This window comes from Ovis canadensis, chromosome 23, assembly GCF_042477335.2.
Source record: "Ovis canadensis isolate MfBH-ARS-UI-01 breed Bighorn chromosome 23, ARS-UI_OviCan_v2, whole genome shotgun sequence".
Classification (NCBI taxonomy): Eukaryota; Metazoa; Chordata; class Mammalia; order Artiodactyla; family Bovidae; genus Ovis; species Ovis canadensis.
The window spans coordinates 46,527,438-46,540,732 of record NC_091267.1 but is presented as its reverse complement, the minus strand read 5'-3'; the positions used below and the strand labels follow the sequence as shown (position 1 = coordinate 46,540,732).

Sequence of the window (13,295 nt, the reverse complement as noted above, 5' to 3'; positions counted from 1 at the left end):
TTTTGTAAATTAGTTCATTTGTATCATTGTTTTAGATTTCACATACAAGTGATACCATATGACATTTGTCTGTCTGACTTCTTCACTTAGTATGATAATCTCTCGGTCCATCCATGTTGCTGTAAGTGGCATTATTTCATTTTTATGGCTGAGTAATATTTCACTATATATTCTGTGTGTCTATATATATATATATATATATATATATATATATACACATACATACATACCACGTCTTCTTTATTCAGTAGTCTGTTGATGGACCCAATGTTCTTAATTTTAATTTAGTCAGATCTGTCTCTTTTTTTGTGTCAGTGCTCTCTGGACCTTGTTTAAGAACTCTTTCCTTGCTCTACGTTCTAAAAAGTATTTACCTTTTATTTTCCACTAAGAGATTTAAAACTTTTATTTCTAATGTTATGTTCTCAGTTCTTCTATAACAACACAAAAACCATCATCTCGAGACTTCCCTGGCAGTCCAGTGGTTAAGACTTTGCCTTCTAATGTAGGGGGTTGGGTTCCATCCCTGGCTGAGGAACTAAGATCCCACATGCCTTGTGGCCAAAAGAGATAAATGTAGATTGTAAGCATCTACATCCTTGGAAGAGATTTGCTTGTATCATGTCTCCTTATAAACTTCAAGGAGAAATAATTTAATTCCTTTACCAGTAATTAAACTGGTAAAATGATTTCTAGGGAGAAAATGGGAAAAATAAAAATCAGTGAAGGGAAAAATACTCATAAATGTTAAGATGTCCTAGCTTAAACAGTTGTTAATTACACTTTTGGGGGGCTTCCCAAATAGCTCAGTGGGTAAAGAATCTGCTTAGAATGAAGGAGAGCGGGAGACTTGGGTTCATTCCCTGAGCTGGGAAGATGCCTTGGAGGAGGGCATGGCAGCCCACTCCAGTATTCTTGCCTGGAGAATCTCATGGACAGAGGAGCCTGGCAGACTACAGTCCATGGGGTCACAGAGAGTTGGATACAGCTGAGCACAGCACAGATGCTTTTTATTAATAACAACATTTTGGAGAAAGAACTCAAATTTATTTTTGGAAAACCCTGAGATGCTTATTCCTTTATTGGGCTTCTGTGACGTGCTAGGCTGCAGTGATTTGGGGAAGAGCAAGTCACAAGGCCTCTGACCTCATGAACTGATGGGACTGCCAACCCCACAGTGCTGCTTCTGGGTTACAGAATTCTAAAGTTGTACATAATTTATCATCACATATGAAAAAACCCTCTGTAACACATTTGACGAATGCATTTGGTCATGCATTTGGCTTCACCCCAGGATCAAATTTATCCTTGAACGTTGAAAAGTTAATTTCCAAGATGTTCATCCAGGGCAGGGCTACCCTTTTAACACAGCACATTTCTGGAGAGGCTGTGAGTCTCAGTTTGCTTCTCTGTACGTGGACTTCCCTGGTTGCTCAGTGGTAAAGAATATGTCTGCCGATGCAGGAGACACAGGTTTGGTCCCTGGGTTGGGAAGATCTCCTGGAGAAGGAAATGGCAATCTATTTCCAGCATTCTTGCCTGGGAAATCCCAAGGACAGAGGAGCCTGGCTGGCTACAGTCCTTGAGGTCTCAAGAGTTGGACACAACTTAGTAACTAAACAACAGCAACAGCAACAACAACAACACCTCCTCTTATGTAGTGGTTATGCTCTAAGATCATTTAATTGAGGAGCAAAGCATTTCAGTATGTGAAGTCCACTACTGAGTAAGCATAGGCTTTGAACAAATTGAAATAAACTCAATATATAAAGGCCTATGATCAGCTTATTAGGTGGTGCATGCTTAGTTGCTTGGTCGTGTCCTCCTCTTTGGGACCCCATGGACTGTAGCCCTCCAGGCTCCTCTGTCCATGGGATTCTCTAGGCAAGAATACTGGAGTGGGTTGCCATTTCCTTCTCCAGGGGATCTTCCTGACCCAGAGATCAAACCTAGGTCTTCTGCATTGCTGGTGGATTCTTTACCATCTGAGCTATAAGGGCACTAAAATTATTCATTTCAGAAACAAAACAAGATAGAATCAAGAGAATCCGCTTACTAAAAAAGAGTAATTCAGTAAGAAGATGAGGTGATATCAATAGAATCAGAATTCAGTAGAGATGATAATATTAAATGAATAACCACTCCAGATAAAAATGAGTTCCCATTTACCTACTAAATGAACTGCCAACTCCCACAGTCTAGCCACATCTCTGCCACTTACCTTTCAAGTGTTGCCTTCCATGTCCTCTTGTTTAAATGGGCCAGCTGGTCTCCGTGTCTTTGCTGGTGCTGGTTCCTCTGCCTGGAACACCTTCCCGATTGGCTGCTCACTGGCACTTACCAGCGTCCTCTCCATCCTCACAGGCAGCTTAAATCCCACCTCTTTGCGCAGCCTTTCCTGAGCTCATGGAATATCTACCAGCTTAGGCCCTGGGCTCTATGCTCTTGCCACACCTACCCCCTTGTGGTTACTTATATGCTTATCACCTCCACTGGGGCTGTGAGCAGGGCTTCTCTTTGTATCCCAGGGCCTGACACGCGCCTTACAGAGGAGGATATGAAGAGTTGACATGGATTTGCTGAAGGAGAACATCATTACAGCCCAAGCACAGCAGGCTCTTCTTAGTGTCACGCAGGACAAGAAAAACGTAGCTGTAACGGATGGAAGATAAATATGATGTGTATCCTAGAAACACGATAAACAGAGGTCTAAGCAGGTGATACGGTTTAACCAGAGAAAGCCTTACTACTGCCTTCTGAAAATATGATGATGAACTTCAACAGTTGACATGTCTAAGCTGTATAAAGCATCTTTGTTTTGATTACCTCTTTGACTAAATTGATAAGAAATTACTTGAAAATTAAGGAAGAACTTTTTTTTTCCCCCAGGGGCAGTTCTGTGACTACTGCAATTCTGAGGACCCCAGGAAAGCACACCCTGTCACCAACGCAATTGATGGATCAGAGCGTTGGTGGCAAAGCCCTCCCCTTTCATCAGGCATGCAGTACAACAAAGTCAACGTCACCCTGGACCTGGGGCAAGTGAGTTGTGCTTTCCTCTGGAATGGGGAAAATTAGCTCGAATCATTGTTTCTGTGGTTATTGCTTTTTGCAATTAATTTTTATTGGCATATAGTTTATTTACAATGTTGTGTTAGTTTCTGCTATATAGCAAGGTGAATCAGCCATATATCTATCCTTGCATACAAATATTCCTGTGATTATTTCTGAAATAATGATTATTTTAAAAACAAGCTTCAGTTTCAGTTTACTAATACTATGAAGCCCTTGACTTTAATATTTGCATCCCTCAACACCCAGCACAGTGCCTGTCACAGTGCAAACACCCATACCTGCCTATTAAATGAGCTAAAACAATAATTGTAAGTAGTATCAACAAGGGTATTTTTTATTATTGTTTTTGACTGTGGTAAAGTACACATAATGTGAAATTTAGCATCTTAGCCATTTCTAAGTGTACAGTTCAGTAGTGTTAAATCAGTTCACGGTGTTGTGAAATCAATATTCAACACTTTTTAATTTTGGAAAACTGGTACTCTGTACTCATTAAACACTGACTGTCCATTCTACTTTCTGTCTCTGTGAGTTTGACAGAGAGTACCTCATATAAGTGGAATCACACCGTATTTGTCCTTTTGTGATTGGTGTATTTTGCTTAGCAGAATGTCTTCAGGGTTCATCCGTGTTGCAGCATGTGTCAAAATTTCTTTTCTTTTAGAGGCTGAATAATATTCCATTGTACGGATACCACATTTTGGTTATTTATTCATCCACCACTGGCCGCTTGGGTTGCTTTCACCTTTATGCTTTATGCTCTCACCTCTATTGTGAATAATGCTATGAACATGGGTATGGCAAAGATATCTTTATAGCATTCTCTTTCCTGGAAATCTTGACTCTGTGAGCAGTGTCTACTATAGTTTTTGTTTTTTAAGTTTTTTATTTTTTAAATTTTAATATCTTTAATTCTTACATGCTGTTTGGCCATCTGGTCCATGAGGAAATCTGATTAAGACCTGTCCTCCTGTGAGAGGCTAAGATGGTCCTAGGATGTTTCATGCCCCTCTTCTTTGAGTGTGGACAGCTCTATAAATATGATGGATGTCACTTCCATGATAAAATGATATCATATGACAAGAGATGAAGGGATTTTGCAGGTGCATTAAAGATCCCAAGTCAGTTGCTCAAAAGGAACACTATCCTGGGGACCTCTTCTAATTAGGGGAGCTCTTAAAAAGGACTGGCCCTATCCCAAGGAAGAGGTTTGAAACACGATAAGTTTACCTGCTGATCTCAAAGGGAAAGCTTCTTGTGGTGATGGCCATATGGCAGAGATCTAAGAGCTGGTTCTAGAAATGGAGAGAGGTCCCAGCCAACAACCAGCAAGAAAAGCGGGAACCTGTCCTGCAACCATAAGGATCTAGATTCTGCTAACAACATGTGCAAACTTTAAGTAAACCTTTTCAGGCATTTAGTGGACACCTTGATGGGAGCCTTGACAGAAAACCTGGTCCCACCATGCCCAGATCCCTGATGTAAAGAACTGCGAGATAATAAATGGTGTTGTTTTAAGCCACTGAGTTTGCAGTAATTTGTTAAGCACAAGTAGAATTTGTCTTCCAGTGCAGGGAGTGAGTACAGGTTTGATCCCTGGTCAGGGAGCCAAGATCTCACATACCTTGATGCCAGAAAACCAAAAAACCAAATCATAAAACAGAAGCAATGTTGTAACAGACTCAATAAAGACCTAAAAAGGAACTGCATCCCACAGACTAGAAATTGATTGTTACTGAGATTTCTTCCAGTGAGTGTATTATATTCAGTTTCATGATAGAAGGGTTCTCCGTTTCTTTTGCCCAAAAGTTTTGTTAAATCAGGCCTCTCCTGAAAATATTTTCCATCATCAATTTGCATCAGAGATAATTCAGGGAGATCTGGCATGGTTTGAAAGACTCCATAACCCCAGTTTCAACCACGATTTAGTCTTATCCTTCTAGCACTAATTCAGTAGAGATTTTGCATGTAATGACTAGGATTTGCCTATCATACCACTTTTTAAACTGAGGATTTCTGTAGTTAGTTGGGAATTTGAACCTATTAAATGATGTTTACTGAACATACCAGTGCCTTCTGGATTTGCTCTTTTCCCCTGAAGGCTTTTTTTTAAACCTACCTTTTAAAAGTACCCTTTTGATGTATTGAAAAATCCCTAATTAAGACAGATGAATTAATAAAACACCAACATAGAGATAATTTAGTAATTTTCAGGTTGCTGACAGACATGAGCCATGGCCAACATTTTCATGTAGACGATGCCCACCCACCTCCTTCCTAGCTGGGAGGCTGCTCTACAGGTGGCTGAGAGTGTGGGTCCTGGGGTCAACCCACCCTAGTTCATGCTCTGGTATGCTGCTTACTTACTGTGTGACCCTGAGCAACAAATTTAACTGCTCTCTGCTTCAGTTTTCACATTTATACAGTGAAATGATACTAGTGCTCACTTCGTAGAATTGCTGTGAGGTTTGAATGAGTTGACTGCTTCATTTTTAAACCTCTTCAGGCCAGTGGTTTTAAAGTAAGTTTTCCTTTAATAAAATAAAGTCAGTGCCAATAAACACATTATTAAAATAGACTGACTCCTAACTTCTGCTCCTCTGGAAAGGACTGTGATGATCCTGTAGAAAATACTCTAGAAAAGTCTAGAGACAGGAAAAGCAATATACATCATGTCAGACTGAGCATGTTTCTTCCCTCTTGTGTTGGAGCAACACGTAGTAAGCATGTTTTATCTCGTAGGGTTCACATCTTACACCCCGTCCATAGGATCTATATTTTTTCCTTTTTGCTGAAATTAACCATGAAAGTGTCACTGAGAGGATAGATTTCATAATTGAATCGTGACCTATGGACTTTAGATTTAGGAAATGCAAATCTTGATTTTTTAAATTTTTAAAAATTTATTTTTAAATTGAAGTATAGTTGATTTACAATATTAATTACTGCTATATAGCAAAGTGATTCAGTTATACATATATACATTCTTTTAAAAATATTCTTTTCCATTATGCTTTACCACAGGATATTAAATATAGTTCCCTGTGCTATACAGTAGGACCTTGTTGTTTATCCATCCTATACATACTTTTTTAAAAAATATTAAAAAAAATTTTTTTTATAAAAGATTTATAAAAATCTTTTAAATTATTTGTTTAATTATTATCGTCTGTGCTGGGTCTCCATTGCTATGCGGGCTTTTCTGTAGCTACAGTGAGCAGGGGCTACTCTCGTTGTGGTCCATGGGCTTCTCCTTGCTGTGGCTTCTCTTGCTGCAGAGCACAGGCTCTAGAGCGCGGCGGCTTCAGTAATCGCAGCTCCTGGGCTCTGGAGCACAGGTTCAATAGTTGTGGCACACGGGCTTGGTGGTCTCACGGCATGTGGGATCTTCCCGCACCAAGGATCAAACTTGTGTCTCCTCCATTGGCAGGTGGATTCTTTACTACGGAGCCACCAAGGAAGCCCCATCCTACATATACTTGTTTGCATCTGCTGATCCGAAACTCTGAATCCATTCCTCCCCACCCCCTCTCCCTTGGTTATGAGTGACATCATGTGGTGTTGGTCTTTCTCTTTCTAACTTAAGGAAGTGCAAATCTTGATGCCTAGTTGGGAAATAAAATACAGGGCATGAACTTGTTATTACCAAACCACTCTTTTTCCAGCCACTGAGAGCTTGAATTTGATTTTGCTGTGCTGTAGTCAGTCTGACAGCTTACGTTGTCATGTTGCCTTTTGGACTACTTGGTGATTTTCATTGTTGTTGTTTTTTTATTTTTATTTTTTTGGCCAACACAGTTTGACAAGTAGAAACATTGCCTTCAAGGCTCTTGAAGGACAATTTCCTTCCTTACAAAGTGTCAAATGTAGAAGTTTCTGCAATTCACTGGAGGCAGTGGGATTTTCTGGGGCTGTTCAAGTTCATTCAGTTTTATAGAATTCATCAATTTTGGGCTATAGAGTAACAACAGGATAACTTACTGGAAACTTTCACATTGTCTGGCCAAGTATAATGAGTTCATTTTGACATTGAAAGCAAATTATGATGTCCAGTTTTTTAAAAGTATATATTTGTTTCTTCCTGGACTCCTGGTGGAACATGACCTCTGGCCATTTCCCCCTGTGAGACAGGCAGGTGTAGCCATGGGCTTGAGCTGCGCTCCTTGATTTCCTTCAGAATCAGAATGAATCTTACTCTGCCAGACAGACTCCTTATATTCACCTCTGCTTTTCCTCCTCCAGGGTGAGGTCTAGGGGAAAACGTGGGTGTGGCAGGGCTTCCCTCAAAGTCAAGGTGGCCAGGAGCTTGGGAGGGGCTGGCTCTCAGGTGGGAAGGAGGCCGGTAAGCAGTCTGGGGACAGGACAGGTTCCCCAGGAGAGCAGGCCCCCCCCCACAGGTTCCAGGGAACAACCGGAAAAGCCCCTTGAGAAGAACTGTAAGGCTTTTTTTTTGGTAAATTAATCTATTTATTTTAATTGGAGGCTAATTACTTTACAATATTGTAGTGGTTTTTGCCATACATTCACATGAATCAGCCATGGGTGTACATGTGTCCCCCCATCCTGACACCCTCCCTCCCACCTCCTCCCCTCTCCCATCCCTCAGGGTTTTATGCAACTTGTCATGCCCCTAGGAGTACTGTTTTTAACCTGTTCAGTTCAGTTCAGTTCAGTCGCTCAGTAGTGTCTGACTCTTTGCGACCCCTTGAATTGCAGCACGCCAGGCCTCCCTGTCCATCACCAACTCCCGGAGTTCACTCAGACTCACGTCCATCGAGTCAGTGATCCCATCCAGCCATCTCATCCTCTGTCGTCCCCTTCTCCTCCTGCCCTCAATCCCTTTAACCTATTAGTAGTAGAAATAAGGGCTTCTGTGGTGGCTCAGATGGTAAAGAGTCTGCCAGAAAGCAGGAGACCTGGGTTTGATCCCTGGGTCGGGAAGATCCCCTGGAGGAGGGCATGGCTACCCACTCCAGTATTCTTGCCTGGAGAATCCCATGGACAGAGGAGCCTGGTGGGCTACAGTCTAGAGGGTCGCATAGAGTCGGACACAACTGAGCGACTAACACACACACACAGTAGAAATAAAGACAAAGCAAACATCCTTCTCCCACCCCCCAAGCCAAAAACCTCAAAAGGAATGACTATTCGCCTCAGAGGCTAGAGGTATGACGAAGAGATGCGATGCCATTGTGCCCCATTCTGCTGGGTTGCTGGGGAAAGGGGGCTGGCTGAGCAGGACAGTGGCTGAGACAGTCCTTGGGCCATGTTAGAGGCGAAGGCTGTGAGGGCAGCCCTGCCCTCAGCCCCCCAGCTCCCTCTGAGCGGGCAGCACGGAGGATAGCTCCTGTGCCCGTTCACACGTGTACCATCTCCAGGGCCTCCCCCTGACTCCCTGCTTCCTGCCTCAGGGCCCTTCCCAGGCCCTGGGAGTTTTCTGAGCCTGTGTTCAGAGCAGCTAGGAAGTGCAGGATTTAATGCCCTGAGGGGCAACCCTCAATCCAGAAGATGCAGGAGCTGGTGGAAAATCCCCTCATTTCTCTGCCACTTCTTGGGACAGTTCTGAGGAGCTTTCTGAGGACACAGTTCTTCAGAGTGTCTGCAGCAGGATGGAGCCCCAGTTGGCCTTGGTGGAATCTGCCTATTAACACTTTAGACACTGGCTCTTCTCCCTCCTCTGTGTCCCTTTGTCTCCCAATTTATGCTTCTTGAGATCAACTCCCAGCTAAGCTACCTGTGCCCAAGTCTTTGTCTCTGAGTTGGTTTTAGAAAGGATTGAACCCACTCCAGTGTTCTTGCCTGGAGAATTCCATGGACAGAGGAGCCTGGCAGGGTACAGTCCATGGGGTCACAAAGAGTTGGACATGACTGAGTGACTAACACTTTGAAACTAAGACAGGGAAGAAAGAGGCCTAGATGGAGGCTTGGAAACCCTCCTGGGTGTCTGCATAAGCAAACACTATGAACAAATTGTGTAAAATATAGACTGCAGCCATGAAATTAAAAGATGCCTCCTCCTTGGAAGAAAATCTATGACAAACCTAGACAACATATTAAAAAGCAGAGACATCAATTTGCTGACAAAGGTCCATTAATCAAAGCTGTGGCTTTTCCAGTAGTCATGTACAGATGTGAGAGTTGGACCATAAAGAAGGCAAAGCACTGAAGAATTGATGCTTCCCAACTGTGGTGTTGGAGAAGACTCTTAAGAGCCCCTTGGACCGCAAGGAGATCATACCAGTCATCCCAAAGGAAGTCAACCCTGAATATTCACTGGAAGAACTGATGCTGAAGCTGAAGTTCCAACACTTTGGCCATCTGATATGAAGAGCTGACTCACTGAAAAGGACCCTGATGCTGGGAAATATTGTAGGCAAGAGGAGAAGAGGGAGATAAGAGGATGAGATGGTTGGATGGCTGACTCAATGGACATGAGTTTGAGCAAACTCTGAAAGTGAAGGACAAGGAAGCCTGGTGAGCTGCAGTCCATGTGGTCACAAAGAAACGACTCAACAACTGAATAACAACAAAGAAGGAAATCCAGAAAAAATGTTTCTAAAGCTCTCAGCTTAAGAGTAACCAAGGAAACAGCATTATGACTTTTAAAGAAGAAAATACAGGTCATAGGGAAATTTCCCATTAGTCTACCTATTTTCTTCATGAATTTAGCATAGATGCAGATGTATCTGAGAGTGAATTTAGTTTGCAGGTACCTTCTAGGAGCTCCCACCTCGCTCCCGTCTTCTTCAACTTTTATTAAACTTTGGTGGATGAATCCAAAACATTCTTTGTAACCTTTGTCAGTTCTGACTCAGATGGGAGGAAGGCCTGGGCTAGTTTCTGATGCTTCCTAATAAGCACGTGGGCTTTGGAGATTAAATTGGTTCTTGGGATGCTTGGGTTACTAAGAGTCATGAAGAGTCTGACTCAGTTGGGTCCCTGGGTGAATACAGTTCAATCCAGAAAGTACACGGCTCTTGGATTTGACCCAGTGTCCTGGATTCCTTAGGAACCCTCTAGCCTATAAGCTTCAGGAAGCTGGGGATGATGTCTTTCTGTGTTCACTACAAATGTTCTGCTCCCAAAATATTGCATAGTGTTCAGCACATAGTAGATGCTCAATAAATATTTGTTGAATGAATGTAGAATGAGGCAAGGATGATTCAGGGTTGGCCTGGATTTCGCTGGTGTCAGTGAAAGCATATTGCTGTGAGATCAAATCTCTGGGGAGAGTGGACCAGCCTTGGCCCTGATGTTAATTAGATCATTGGTTCCACTTAGGATAATTGGTTCTCTTTGCCACATCATTTAAGTATTTTAGAGCAATAACATAATTAGAAGATACAGATCTTAGAGCAAATTTGTAATTAATAAATATTCTATTAATGAACATATAATCATGAGACTCAACCCTTGAAGGCCAATCATTTGTTAGTAGGAGAAAAACAAGGACCGACAAAATCCTCTGGGGCTACTGAGGATGTAATTTTATCCTTTATGCTACCGAAATAACCTAACATGGCAATTTGTCTTTGAAGTGCTTTTTAAGGAACTTACATACTAGGGAGAATCTGACAATTTGGAATTTTTTTTTTTTTTGAAATGTGTGAAAAACTCAAGGAAGCTGAGTGGATCCACAGCAAGAGTAGAATTCTGAGATGTCAGTTTTGCTTAGTTCTCTGAATCACTGTCCCAGACATTGGTAATGTACATTAGTTGATAGATTCTAAGAACTTTAAACACTGTTATAGAAAATAATGTCTGGGAAATAGTTTCTCAATTAAAAACTGCTTATTCTCTGGCCATGTTGCCTGTTTGCAATATCTTTCTCTAAATGGATGTATTTTTCCACTATCTACCTATTTCCTCAAGCCATAAAACTGAATCAACATTGACGCCATGGATTAAGATTATTTCCTAAGATTACTTAAGATTGAAACAGATCCTGACTCTAGTGGCTAAACACAATGCTGATTTATTTCTCATTCATGTAAGAGTTGAAGCATAGCTTATCCTGGCCAGGTCGCTCCACTCCAAACAATGGTTCAAAGACTCAGACTAACTACTGAGGAGGCAGGGAAATGTGGCCCAGCTGTTGCTCTAGAAGGAAGCAAGCTTTCTAAAGGCAAAACTGTCTCTTCTGTGCCCTGCAGAGGTTCCTTGAGATGGTGAAAGCTGATACCGGGTATCTCTTCCCAGCTCTGACACCAGCCTTGGGTGGGAGCGTTTACACCAGAGGAATTGGCCAATGTTACACATCAGGGCTTCTTTCCAGGAGCCCGTTTACCAGCACGCTGCTCACTGAGTCTCTTCTATGTTCCTGCACTTTGCCTCCCACCCTTTCTTACTGTTTAATTATTATCTCTGGCTTCTTGAAGTTTTATTTTTCAAAATGTGCAGTTGGTGGGACCCATTCATGCATCTTTACCAGCAGCTGGGGCCTTGGTGTTTTTGGTGTAAACTACTTGATCTCTGTGCTTTGAAACCAGTTTAATAAGTCCTTACTATGGAGGTCCTGAAGGGCTGGCCTGGCCAGGAAACCACAGATCTTTGGTCTCGCAGAGATGACAACTGGAGTTATAAGCTTATGGTTGGGAACTTCTTTACAGAGTTTGTCAGCTGTTGCTTTGTCAAATAAGACTAGTTTATTGAGTTTGTCCCTAACTTTGCCTTTGGACCACTTCTTCTTTTTGGCCTTGCCCCTTGATTTGTTCACTGAATGTTTGTCTTTCTTGGCTGACTTTCCAACGTCTTTCTTCTTCTTGTCATCCTTGGGTGGCATAGCAAAGCCAGGAGAGGAACTGTGACCACCGCCACCTTGCTACGATGTCGGACAAAATGTGCTCTTGCTTCTTCATATCCTGGAGTCCCATTCCTTCTCTCCATTGATACTGCAGTGCCGCGACCCTCATGTTAGCCTCTGACAGCTCTTTCCTGTGATGTCATCTAACCCATCTCTCTGCCTCTGCTTTTGGCTCTCTCCCCTTGTCCTGCAGGCGTTCGTGGTGCAGAAAGATGTGATGAGGAGCGGTAGGAACGGTAGAAATGATTGAGGCTGGTAGTTTTCCAGGCGTTTACCCATCAACCCATCAATCTTTCTCATTGTTTCCTGAGCAAAACAAAGATTTAAACATGTCATTCTCCCCGTTTACATTCCTTTCATGACTCCCGGCTACTTTCAGAATAAACTCTACGTTTCTAGGGATGGTATATAAGGCCCCCACCCCCACCCCGCACCCCTGGCACAATCTAGCTTCTGCCTTTTCACTAGTCTCTTTTCTAGATGCTGCTTTTTCCCGCAGACTCCATGCCACATCAGCAGGGACCTATTTAATTCCTTAAACACTCCATGGGGCTTCCCTGATGGCTCAGCGGGTAAAGAACCTTCTTGCCAATGCAGGAGATGTTAGAGGCTTCGGTTTGATCCCTGAGTTGGGAAGATCCCATGGGGGAGAGCATGGCAACATACTCCAGTATTCTTGCTTGGAGAATCCCATGGATTGAGAAGCCTGGTAGGCTACAGTCTACAGGGTTGGACATGACTGAGTAACCAACACTTTCACTTTCAACCCCTCTGTGACATTTCCTGCTTTGTGACCTTGTTTGGGTGCTCTTCTTAGCACTTAGGAATACCTTTGCTCCACACCTGCTCTGGCTACCTCCTTTCCCAGGTAACTCAGGTATCACCTGCTGGGAACCTTCCCTGGCACTTGCTATATATGCTGTCATAACAGGCCCATTACATCATGAGCTCCTTAAAGTTGTTGTTGTTCAGTTGCTAAGTTGTGTCCAACTCTTTGTGACCCCATGGACTGCAGCACACCAGGCTTCCTTGTCCTTCACTATCTCCCACAGTTTGCTCAAACTCATGTCCATTGAGTCAGTGATGCCATCCAACCATCTCATCCTCAACTGCTCCATTTTCCTCCTGCCCTCAATTTTCCCCAGCATCAGGGACTTTTCTAAAGAGTCAGGTTCACATTAAGTGGCCAGAGTATTGGAGCTTCAGCTTCAGCATCAGTCTTTCCAATGAATATTCAGAGTTGATTTCCTTTAGGATTGACTGGTTTGATCTCCTTGCTCTCCAAGGGCTCTCAAGAGTCCTTACGGTCAAGGAGCATATAATATTATTCTTTTTATCCATGGACTTAAAAAGTCCTGGAAGGCCCTTCATCCCCAAAATGTGATGAATTAAATGGAAAGAAAAATTTCAAGAGTGT

General features: G+C 42.7%; 1 protein-coding gene and 1 pseudogene across 2 annotated transcripts in view; one reads left to right on the top strand and one right to left on the bottom strand.

Annotated features, from left to right (window-relative positions):
• LAMA3 (laminin subunit alpha 3) overlaps positions 1–13,295 on the top strand; it is a 253,721-nt gene that overhangs the window by 20,530 nt on the left and 219,896 nt on the right. For both annotated transcript variants that reach the window (XM_069569260.1, XM_069569259.1), the window contains exon 2: positions 2,890–3,042. In XM_069569260.1, the coding sequence (XP_069425361.1) occupies positions 2,890–3,042 (153 nt within the window). The remainder of the gene's footprint in view (positions 1–2,889; positions 3,043–13,295) is intronic.
• Positions 11,490–11,857, bottom strand: LOC138428361 (small ribosomal subunit protein eS25 pseudogene; annotated as a pseudogene).